The sequence below is a fragment of the Gastrolobium bilobum genome, unplaced genomic scaffold, assembly GCF_033153095.1.
Source record: "Gastrolobium bilobum isolate Gb01-03AN ecotype WA unplaced genomic scaffold, APGP_CSIRO_Gbil_v1 utg4124, whole genome shotgun sequence".
In the NCBI taxonomy this organism is placed as follows: Eukaryota; Viridiplantae; Streptophyta; class Magnoliopsida; order Fabales; family Fabaceae; genus Gastrolobium; species Gastrolobium bilobum.
In genome coordinates, this window is record NW_026897550.1 from 11,927 (window position 1) to 23,661 (window position 11,735).

At 33.2% G+C, this 11,735-nt stretch overlaps 3 protein-coding genes across 3 annotated transcripts; 2 read left to right on the forward strand and 1 right to left on the reverse strand.

Annotated features, from left to right (window-relative positions):
• Nucleotides 1–371: 371 nt before the first annotated feature.
• LOC133307976 (MATH domain and coiled-coil domain-containing protein At3g58340-like) lies at nucleotides 372–2,002 on the forward strand (the record flags this gene model as incomplete). The annotated part of the gene is made up of 2 exons (XM_061508562.1): nucleotides 372–529; nucleotides 1,266–2,002. Coding segments are annotated over 2 exons (895 nt in total), but the record flags the coding sequence as incomplete, so codon positions are not given.
• A 287-nt stretch (nucleotides 2,003–2,289) lies between these two features.
• LOC133307974 (uncharacterized) lies at nucleotides 2,290–3,768 on the reverse strand. The gene is made up of 2 exons (XM_061508560.1): nucleotides 2,796–3,768; nucleotides 2,290–2,672 (listed from the first exon to the last, which is right to left on the reverse strand). Exons 1-2 carry the CDS (start codon nucleotides 3,766–3,768, stop codon nucleotides 2,290–2,292), a joined length of 1,356 nt encoding a protein of 451 aa, XP_061364544.1.
• A 5,762-nt stretch (nucleotides 3,769–9,530) lies between these two features.
• Nucleotides 9,531–11,394, forward strand: LOC133307975 (MATH domain and coiled-coil domain-containing protein At3g58270-like). Its single transcript, XM_061508561.1, has 3 exons — nucleotides 9,531–9,652; nucleotides 9,754–9,911; nucleotides 10,658–11,394. The coding sequence occupies exons 1-3, from the start codon at nucleotides 9,531–9,533 to the stop codon at nucleotides 11,392–11,394; spliced, it is 1,017 nt and encodes a 338-aa protein (XP_061364545.1).
• The last annotated feature ends 341 nt before the right edge of the window (nucleotides 11,395–11,735 follow it).

Below are 11,735 nucleotides of genomic sequence, written 5' to 3' on the forward strand. Positions count from 1 at the left end.
CTCTCTCTCTCTCGCTATCTCTGCTTGTCACATATTCATCCGAAGGTATTTTGTTTTTCTGCCAATTCTTGATCTTTCATTCACAAAATAAAACTCTTATTATTTTTTTCCTCCTTAATGTTAGTGTACTGGTGGCTTCAGGTTGTAGAAATGGAGAATAAAAACACGGGATAAAACGTTGGAGAAGTTCACATGGACGATTCAGAACTTCTCTAAATTCGAGTCTAGGAAAATATACTCTGCGAATTTCTTCCTCTGTGGCCATTCATGGTGCTTGCATGAATTCCTGTTTACTTTATACATGTTTGTGTTGTTTGACATGAAGATTTCATCTGTGCAATTTTTTTTTATGTTTTGGTCTTTTCTTTTAGGCGGATTCTTATGTTTCCAAAAGGGAACGAAGTAGACTACTTGTCAATTTATTTGGATGCTGGAGATCTTGATCATTTGCCTTCTGATTGGAACAAATTTGTTGAGGTCAAGTTGGCTCTAATTAATCAGATCAATGGCACAATGACAATTACAAAAGGTATTTTTCATATTTATCTCTCCCCTTCCCTCCTTTTCGTGTTGCTTGTTTTTGCTATATTATTTTTTTGTGAATAAAAAATGTGTTTCTTAAGCCATTAGAATTGATCTAGTGGTGAAGGATTTAGATAGGTTGTATTCAATTCCTACTTGTATGCAAAAAAAAAAAAAAAAAAAAATGTTTCTTATACTCGTTTGACTCTATCATGACTATGATTAAATACTTTATTAAACCGGTGGAAATATGCATGACAAAATCGTTTGTTTTAGATGTATGTTAATATTATAAGAACATTACTAGTTTCTAATTAATTGAGTAAAGCTACTACAAAAGCTTCCACTTTCCAATCATACTATGAGCTCTATATCATTTATACCCTAACCTGGTAAATATCTTCAGTACTGCAGGAGTATTGAAAAAGATTTGGTGCATAATTTGCTTAATTTAGAAAATATAATATATATTTTTTATTATTTTATCTTTCTTTGTATGATTATTTTTTTGAAAATCATCACTCTTTTTTACTTTTAATAAAAGAGTACATATTCCGGTGACATCAAAGATATACTTCCCAAGATGGTGTTGTATCCTACATGTAGGCTTAGTGTGACGGTTAAGTCATTTGATTTATTTCATTTAATTGGCTACATGTACGGAACCATTGTGTACCTTTAATTCATCTTATCATTTTACTTTTATTCCAACACAATTGACTCTTGATATATCGACTTTTCAGAATGTAAACGCAACTTCAATGCAAGAGAGACTGACTGGGGTATCAAATCTTTCATACCTTTAGTTGAACTTTGGGATCCCAGCCGTGGGTTTATCGTGAATGATACTTGTATAATCAAAGTTGAGTTTTCTGTCAACAAGTCAGAAGATGAAAAACAATTAGATCAAGCTGTTAGCAAAACTGATGTTAGAGCAGATTCTCCACGAGTTTGTGCTCGTGAGCGAATAGAGAGTAGTGATAATACTTTAAACGAGGAAATATACTCTGCCTCATACGGTGAGCTCATAGATTTCAGGGGTTTAGCAAAAATAGAAAAAGCATTTGTTCCACTATTAGAAGAAGTATGTTCACGACATCCCTCACTTATTCAATGCCTGCAGAAGAGGACTCGTAAGTTTATTGAATGGGCATTCACAGCTTTGGGACGAGTTCTGCATTTTTTGAAGACCAAAAAGGTGAAAGATATGAATGATGATGCTTGTAAGCATCTTCAAATTTTATGGGAGGAACTTGAGATATGTAGGTTCGAATTGACTTGGCTGGAACCCCATGTTCAATCTGCTTTAGATACGAAAAGCTATATTGAGAGAGCTAAGCTGGTGGAAAAGAGGAAGCTGAATGTGGAATCTCTAAAGATTGAAAAGAAGAGGCTGAAGGAAAAGATTGAAATCGCCATAAAAGACTCGGTGGAAGCAGAAGCAAGTTTGGATGCTGAACTAGGATATGGGGAAATATAAACTTGTGTCATTTATGTATGAATTTACTGTAGGCAGACTCCTACGTAATTAATGAATGGTTTATTTGTGGGTTACAATTTTATTAGTTCATCAAAACCGTTTATTTTTTAATCCATTGTTGCTTGAAGCCGAAGTATTTCAAATTTTGTCTCATTTGAGGGTTAAATGATTCCAACTATGAATTGGGGTGTCATTTTGCAATGGTTGATGGGTATTAACGGGCCGAGTCGAGCTTTGGTCTTAAAAGGCTAAGTTTGTGTTTAAATGTGTCAGCCTGATCAAGCCTGTTACCTGTTACCTGTTAGCTTTTCACATGAAGTACATGATGATGATGATGTATGATCATTTAATGATAAACATTTAATGCAATTTGTACTAGCGTCAATTAATTTAATTGTTTCATTTTCATCCTTTAACTCTTTTACTTCTTTGTTTGAGCATGCAATTTGTTTTTCTAAGGAGACAATGGTCTTTCTCATTTCTCTAAGAGATTTAACATGCTCTAAAGATTCACTATGTAATTCATCAAATAGATTTTGCAATTCATCATATGAAGGAGATATAGAAGAGCAAGTGGAGTTTACCTCGCATTCCGACTCATTGCCATTTTCAATTGTCATGAAGCACATATGTTGCATTCCTTTGCTTACATCATTTGAGGCTTTAGAGTCTTGTAAGAAGCATACATTAGCTTCTTCATTGCTTGAATCTTCGGATGAGCTTGAATCTTCATCCCAAGTCGCATACGCCTTCTTTTTATAATTTTTCCTATCTTTGAATTGATTCTTGTCACTCTTTTCTTTCTTTTGAAGCTTAGGGCAATCAGCTTTGAAGTGTCCGGTTTTTCCACATTCATAACATGTGTGAGGAGGTTGAGAAGCTCCTTCATCCTTGAATCTTCTCTTTGGAGGGAATGGAGGTCTTCTTTGAAAGTTCTTCTTCTTAAAAAAATTTCCATACTTTTTTACAAAGAAACTCATTTCATCTTCATCTAATTCATCTTCGGATGGCTCCTTTTCCTTTTCCTCCTCCACTTGAGATTTGGAGCTAGTGGCTTGCAAAGCTACTCCTTTGCTTTTCTTCTTGACTTGCTCCTTCAAAGTTAGTCTTGCTAATTCTAGCTCATGCTCTTGAAGCTTTCCAAAGAGTGTAGCAATGGACATACTCTTCAAATCTTTTGATTCACAAATAGCAGTCACCTTAGGTTGCCAATCCCTATTCAAGCTCCTCAAGACTTTAGTGACCATTTGAAAATTATTGTAAGAAGCTCCTAAAGCATCCAAATGAGTAACAATATGGGTTAGCCTTTTTTGCATGCTATGAATAGTTTCACCATCATTCATTTCAAATAACTTAAATTCTCTAGTCAATCCTAGAATTTTAGAGACTTTAACTTCACTAGTTCCTTCATGTGTTACTTCAAGCACATCCCACATCTCTTTTGCGGTTTTGCAAGAAGCTACACGAAAATATTCATCTCTACCTAAAGCGTTGGTAATTAAGTTTCTAGCCTTAGCATTCCAATTTGCTTCTTTACTTTCTTCTTCCGAAAATTCCTTTAAAGTTTTTGGAACATCGTTGTTGCTTTCATCCTTTTTAGTAGGAGCCGTATATCCCTCATCAACAATGTTCCAAATTTTTAAATCAATAGACTCAAGAAAAATTTGCATTCTACTTTTCCAATAAGCATAATCGGTGCCATTAAAGAAAGGAGGTCTTGAAGTTGAAGTTCCCTCAAGAGGCATATCATTGTTTAAAGAGGCCATCTTTACTCTTGAAGCGGTTAAGCTCTTTATACAAGAGTCCAAGCTCTGATACCACTTGTTGGACAAGTGGCCTCAAACTCAAGAGGGGGGGTGAATTGAGTTTGAAAAATATTTTCGAAAAGTGCCTCACTTTCTTTCTTGAAATCGATTTTCTTAGAATAATATAAATTGACACAAGCAAAGATGAGAGACTAGAAGTTAACATAAGCCAATGGTATGTAAAGAGAAGAGATAAAAGGTTCAAGTGATCAAATAATGCTAATATAAAGAGATGAAGAGTTAGAGAGATTGCAAACACTATATATCCTGGTTCGGTCACCACCACCGTGACCTACGTCCAGATTGAACTCGCCCGTTCAACTTTCCACTAAAATATCAAGCTTCAAGGGTGCTTGACAAACCACTACAACCTTCAAGAATATCGATTCTTGAAACATTTACACTTCCACTCACTTACTTAGGTTATGAGCAACCTCTCTCACTAGGGTCTCACTACCCTTAACACAAATGAACAGATTGAGAGTATTTAGAAGGGGATATGTACTCTTAAAGTACAGATTATACAAGTTGAAGCTTATAGGTATTGATCAATGACACAAGATTAGAGCTCAAAGGTGATTTATGATCAATATGATAGAAAGTAAGCAAATGATATGAAATAGAGCAAGAATAATGATTAGGAAAAGTGTCCCATCAATGTGAATAGTGATCACTACTTATAGTGGCCCCCCATGACCCTTTGAACACGCATTTTCGCAAAACTAGCTGTTTATAGCCGTTATACTGCTTACCGACCAGTAACTATTCGAATACTATTCGTGAGGTATTCGAATACTTCAACTGGTATTCGAATACTTTTCTCACGGTATTCGAATACTTTGTTCTCAGCATAAGTATTCGAATACAGGCAATGGAGTATTCGAATACTTTCTTTAATTATGCAGTTTTATGAGTTGTAAAGTGTTCCTTTTGGTCTCTAATCACTTTCAATGTATTTCCTTGACTTTAACAAAATGTTTTGAAGTTTATTAAAACATGTCAAGGATATTTTTCATAACAATTAATGCTTTCAAGTGATAGATGATATGGATATTACATGCATAAAGTTAATTACCCTTTGAGCTCTTTTATGCATCATTTATCAATTACCTTTACATTTAGATCTAGGCTCTCAAGAGCATGAATCAATGATGATCTTGTGTGTTGACTGATTTGCTCTTGTTGACTTGTTTGAATTGCTTCCTTGGGCTTTTGATTGTTGCGAGTTGTATTATCCTTAACATCGCTTCTATGCTTGTTTGTTATCATCAAAACTCTTGTATGATTGAATTCTTCATATTAAGCGCATTGGTTTCACAACATTCACGTAGGAAGCCAATATGGCCTAGGATTTTGTGCATAAGTTGCATTTATAGTCACTTAAGCCTTTAACACACAATATTAACTTTAATTGCTACTCTTAACATTTTAATCCCAAACTCAGGATTCTTAACCTACTCCATTTTACAAGAATTATCATATTTTTCTTATAATTTTCGGAGCAACTTTTCGGTACGCGTTTTTCATAGCCAGTACCAGTTTCTAGCACCAGTTCTTATTATTTTGACTTGAAACTCGTTTTAAAAGTCCTACATATTATTCTAGTAATTATCATGCACTTATTATAATTTTCTGGGATACTTTTCGGTACGCATTTATACCGACTAGCAGAACCGGTATCTGCACTTTTCTTTCGAAAAGCGACTTTCAGCATCCTTACTCACTTACTATAATTATTAGAGTCTCATAATAATTATTAGGGTCAATTATGAAATTATTTCCTAATTTCACATAATTAATTAAGTAACTTCCTTAATTAACGGTGCGGGTTCTTACAGATTTCAAGGAAAATGATCATGGTATACCTATGGGCTCAAGAACTCAGAAACAAGGAGGTGACTTGGGACCTTAAATACCACTCCACACTACTGTCAATGTGGAGCCACGAAATTGATCACCAAGCTAGGTCTGTTTTCTTCAAATGTGGCTTCTTGAAATCACAAATGGCATGTAAATGGCTTCTCCAACAAGAACCCAAGAACTCAGCCCCAACTCTCACCAAACAGCAACCAAAAAATTAGAAATGGAAGGCCTGTCACCCTCACAATGCAAGCTCACACTTAGTTAAGGTGTTTTGGTGAAGGAACTACGAAGAAAGGAGCTTCGTGAAGAAAAGCTATGGAGTGAGGTGGAGAGGGTGACAGCCAAAATGCACCAGAAAACCCACGTTGAGTGCCAATTCTGACCTAGAGAAGTGTGCATTTAGTATTTATAGTACACTTTAGTTTAATCTGTTGGTATTAGTGCTAATAGCTCCGCTTATCATTTTAATCCCAAACTTCATATTCTGAACGATGTCATTTTTCTAAGATTTGTCATATTTTTATTATAATTTTTTGCAACACTTTTCTGATACGCGTTTACACGCAGTTGGTATTGGTTCTGACACCAATACTTATTATTATGACTTCAAACTTGACATTCTTGACTTAAATATTATTCTAGGAATATTCATATGCTTATTATAATTTTTCGGTATACTTCACCGGTGCACACTAATATCGTGAAGCAGAACCGATATCTGCACTTTTCATCAGAAAAGTGACTTTCAGCGTTATTAAGCCATTATAATAATTATTTAAGTCTTCTCATAATTATTCCAGGTCAATTATGGATTTATTTCCTAAACTCATAATTAATTATTTAAAAATCCTTATTAACGGTGCGAGTTCTTACAAGAATCAAGGGAGTTAGGGTTTTGGCTTCAATGGTTTTCTATCCCTTTGTGAAGCGTCGAAGAAGAAGAAGAAGAAAATGAGGAGCTTTTTCATGTTTTGCCACTAAACTAAGGAAGGTCATTTTAACTGGGTGAAAGTTTATCTATGTAATTTACTCTGTTCACTTTCAAACTTTACCCATAGGTTTGGAATATTTTTCTAGCAATATTTTTACTTTTACCTTTATATTTTGGGTACTTTTTCCTACACATATTTTACCCATTAATTTTACTGACTGCATTTTTTACTTAAAAAATGACCTTAATTCATTTAATTAGGTCTTTTATTTAATTCAACCCACTTATACTAACTTAATTACTTAACTATGTATAATTTACTAATTAATCAGGTTAGGGGTATTATAAAAAGTATGCTATTATCTTGGTATTAATTAAGTTTTTAAAAGTAATATATATATCATTAGCACTAGCTAGATTTTATTAGCTAGTTAGATTTTCTGGTACTAGTTATTATGTCTTTTCCCTAACTCCGAGACTGCATCATTCATATCTTTAGGTGAATTTTGTGATTCTAAGAAGGGGGTATATTGTGAATGATACCTGTATACAGCAAGCCAAAAAGAAAAAGAAAAAGAAAAAGAATCAAGCAGATAGCGAAATTATATAAAAACTGAGTCTTGTGAATTTAGAACTTTAGTGATATTCTCGTACTTTATGATCTTTCTATTATTTTTTTCTCTTCAATTTCCTTTTTCTATTTCTCTCTTTCTATTTTTTCTCTCTCAATTTCTCTCTTTCTATTTTTTCTCTCTCAATTTCTCTCTTTTATTTGGTTTAAAGCTTTGAACGCTTGGTGACTCATTAGCGATGTTCAATAGTTTTGCACACAAAACACGGTATTCAATGAGTTTGTTAATGTGAAGGTGTATAAAGATGGCTCAATGCTTATACATTATTTTTTATTTTATTACATGCTACTTTCCTAAGGGGGCGTTTGGTTGAGGAAATTTTTTATGAATGATAGAGAAATGATATTCATAGGAAAATGGTAGGAAATGATAGGAAAGTGAGTTTGGTAGGAAAATATAAAAAAAAGTTGTTTGGTAGGAAAAAATTTAACTGGGAAAATTAGATAACTTTTAGAAAGTCTATGTTTGGTTGTAGGTAAAATATAGATGGAAAAAAAAAAACAACCAACAAAATCCCAAATAGCCATGCAAATGGGGGGAATACCACATCTAAAGTGGGAATATTTGTCCATCAATTTTGATCCAAATAGCCATGCAAATGGGATACCTAGTAAACTCATTTAGGTGGGCAAATTCGAAAGCTTGTCAACCAAACATGGGCACCCAATTTCCCCACTTCACATTTCCCTATCATTCTTCTCAAAAACCTTCAACCAAACACCCCCTAAAGAAAATATTGTGCCGAGTTAGACTTTGGACATAGCACCGTTTGCATCATCTCTTTTTTAACTTAAAAGTATACATTTCAAGAAAATATCTCTCTTTTTCTCTATCTCTATATATGGCTCTTCGTTATATAAAAAAAAAAGTTGTTGGCTTTTTTCTTCATTATAAAAAATGAGTTTTTTCCAAAACCTGTTTGACCTAATTATAAAAAATGAGTTTTTTCCAAAACCTGTTTGACCTAACTTTTGCTTGTAAGAAGAAAAGAAGCTAAAAATGAGAGGATCGAAATAGGCGCTTCCAAAGTCAATTTTTCCGAGAATGTTGAATGAATAAACTCCAATGGTAATGTATTCCATAATTAAAATTGTATTTGCCAAATATTATATATATTTTTAAAATAAATTATATATATCCTTCACGGAAGGTAATCTTGTTCGAGCTGGGAACATCCATATTATGGTAGGAGTAGCACTCCCAATTTTATTTTATTTTTACATTTACAGAACCTGAGCCTAAGATCTTGCTTAAATAGAATTAGAGATGTTCCATTTGAACCAATCTCCTTTAATTACCAAATATTATATTATAGTCCCTTAACTAACGACTGAATTGAATATTTTTAAATGACATTTAGTATATAGAAACTCAAAAGATTCACTTAACTAAATATTTTCATTTACATGAAGGGAAAAAAGTTTCCGATGTTACTTTAGATAATTTTATCTAATGTTCATCGAAAGGATGTCATTTTAGGGTTGAAAAATTAAAAAATTAGAGTGATAAAGACTATTATAATCCTGAAATAAATTAAAATTACAAAAATATCATGATCATTTCCATCTCAAAACGACGTCGTTTTGATAAACATTAGATAAAGTTATTTAATCAGAAAACACACGGTAAAAACTTTTTAAGCATATTGCATAGTATTGAGCAATATATACACGACGCTTCTAGTACGACCTAAAGACAAACACGGTTAAATACTCGAATCAGAGCCATAAATATTAAACGTTACTTAACAACTTTATTCAATGGACAATGTATTTACCTAATTGCATTTAATTCATTCAAGTATCACTTGCAATTATATATTAATTAACACAATTTCCTATCCTATTTAGTGAATCATTGAAACTAGAGGCTAATATATACTTGGAGAATGTGGATAGCTTTTTAGGTATGCACGATGATCAACGTGTGTATTTGAAAGAGTTATAATATCAAATAAATTATCAGAATTATTACAAAAAAATAATAATTAATTACCAGAATATATTCAAGGAGTTGTGTTTGGGGTTACGGTTGCAAGTCGTTTTAGTTGTATACCCAGGTTGTCTCTTAATCTTTCTCAGTTTTGTATTAAGAATTTTAAGTATAAGTAACAACCCGGCCGACCATGTCTTAGCATAACTCTCACTTTGACTTTGTCTCTTTCTCTCTCTGCTTGTCACATATTCATCCGAAGGTACTTTGTTTTTTCTGCCAATTCTTGATCTTTCATTCACAAAATAAAACTCTATCTTTTTTCCTCCTTAATGTTAGTGTACTGGTGGCTTCAGGTTGTAGAAATGGAGAATAAAAACACAAGGGATAAAACGTTGGAGAAGTTCACATGGACGATTCAGAACTTCTCTAAATTCGAGTCTAGGAAAATATACTCTGCGAATTTCTTCCTCTGCGGCCATTCATGGTGCTCGCATGAATTCCTGTTTACTATATACATGTTTGTGTTGTTTGACATGAAGATTTCATCTGTGCAATTTTTTTTTATGTTTTGGTCTTTTCTTTTAGGCGGATTCTTATGTTTCCAAAAGGGAACGAAGTAGACTCCTTGTCAATTTTTTTGGATGCTGGAGATCTTGATCATTTGCCTTCTGATTGGAACAAATTTGTTAAGTTCAAGTTGGCTCTAATTAATCAGATCAATGGCACAATGACAATTACAAAACGTATTTTTCATATTTCTCTCTCCCCTTCCCTCCTTTTCGTGTTGCTTGTTTTTGCTATATTATTTTTTTGTGAATTAAAAATGTGTTTCTTAATCCATTAGAATTGATCCAGTGGTGAGGGATTTAGATAGGTTCTATTCAATTCCTACTTGTATGCAAAAAAAAAAATAATAATAATGTGTTTCTTATACTCGTTTGACTCTCTCATGACTATGATTAAATACTTTATTAAACCGGTAGAAATATGCATGACAAAATCGTTTGTTTTATATATACAAAAAAAAAAAAAAAATCGTTTGTTTTAGATGTATGTTAATATTATAAGAACATTACTAGTTTCTAATTAATTGAGTAAAGCTACTACAAAAGCTTCCGCTTTCCAATCATACTATGAGCTCTATATCATTTATACCCTGACCTGGCAAATATCTTCAGTACTACAGGAGTTTCGAAAAAGACTTGGTGCATAATTTTCTTAATTTGAAAAATATAATATATATTTTTTATTATTTTATCCTTCTTTTTTATAATTATTTTTTTGAAAACCATCACTCTTTTTTACTTTTAATAAAAGAGTACGTACTCCATGGTGTTGTATCCTACATGTAGGCTTAGTGTGACGGTTAAGTCATTTGATTTATTTCATTTAATTGGCAACATGTACGGAACCATTGTGTACCTTTAATTCATCTTATCATTTTACTTTTATTCCAACACAATTGAGTCTTGATGTATCCACTTTTCAGAACTTAAACACAACTTCAATGCAAGAGAGATTGACTGGGGTATCGAATCTTTCATACCTTTAGTTGAACTTTGGGATTCCAGCCGTGGGTTTATCGTGAATGATACTTGTATAATCAAAGTTGAGTTTTCTGTCAACAAGTCAGAAGATGAAAAACAAGTAGATCAATTAGCTGTTAGCAAAACTGATGCTAGAGCAGATTCTCCACGAGTTTGTGCTGAGCGAATAGAGAGTAGTGATAATAATTTAAACGAGGAAATATACTCTGCCTCATATGGTGAGCTCATAGATTTCAGGGGTTTAGCAAAAATAGAAAAAGCATTTGTTCCACTATTAGAAGAAGTATGTTCACGACATCCCTCACTTATTCAATGCCTGCAGAAGAGGACTCGTAAGTTTATTGAATGGGCATTCACAGCTTTAGGACGAGTTCTGCATTTTTTGAAGACCAAAAAGGTGAAAGATATGAATGATGATGCTTGTAAGCATCTTCAAATTTTATGGGAGGAACTTGAGATATGTAAGTTCGAATTGGCTTGGCTGGAACCCCATGTTCAATCTGCTTTAGATACGAAAAGCTATATTGAGAGAGCTAAGCTGGTGGAAAAGAGGAAGCTGAATGTGGAAGCTCTAAAGATGGAAAAGAAGAGGCTGAAGGAAAAGATTGAAATCGCTATAAAAGACTCGGTGGAAGCTGAAGCAAGTTTGGATGCTGAACTAGGATATGAGGAAATATAAACTTGTGTCATTTATGTATGAATTTACTCTAGGCAGACTCCTACGTAATTAATGAACGGTTTATTTGTGGGTTACAATTTTATTAGTTCATCAAAACCGTTTATTTTTTAATCATTGTTGCTTGAAGCCGAAGTATTTTAAATTTTGTCTCATTTGTGTGTTAAATGATGCCAACTATGAATTGGGGTGTCATTTTGCAATGGTTGATTCCCTGTGAGAACAAGAGCATAGGGAACCAGTATGACTATTTAATTCAAGATAGAAGTTCAAAAAACCCCTATGGTTTCATCTAAAATCACTTACCCCTTGATGGTTTATTTTTTATCATTTAACTCCTCATA

What these genes read in the sequence shown, in the direction of transcription:
- LOC133307974 (XM_061508560.1), bottom strand. Translation starts at nt 3,768, where the DNA reads ATGGCCTCTTTAAACAATGATATGCCTCTTGAGGGAACTTCAACTTCA. An exon ending in GCTTCAAAAGAAAGAAAAGA is followed by an intron (nt 2,673 to 2,795) that starts GTGACAAGAATC and finishes GCTTCTTACAAG; the next exon opens with ACTCTAAAGCCTCAAATGAT.
- LOC133307975 (XM_061508561.1), top strand. Translation starts at nt 9,531, where the DNA reads ATGGAGAATAAAAACACAAGGGATAAAACGTTGGAGAAGTTCACATGG. An exon ending in TTCCTCTGCGGCCATTCATG is followed by an intron (nt 9,653 to 9,753) that starts GTGCTCGCATGA and finishes CTTTTCTTTTAG; the next exon opens with GCGGATTCTTATGTTTCCAA. An exon ending in CACAATGACAATTACAAAAC is followed by an intron (nt 9,912 to 10,657) that starts GTATTTTTCATA and finishes TCCACTTTTCAG; the next exon opens with AACTTAAACACAACTTCAAT.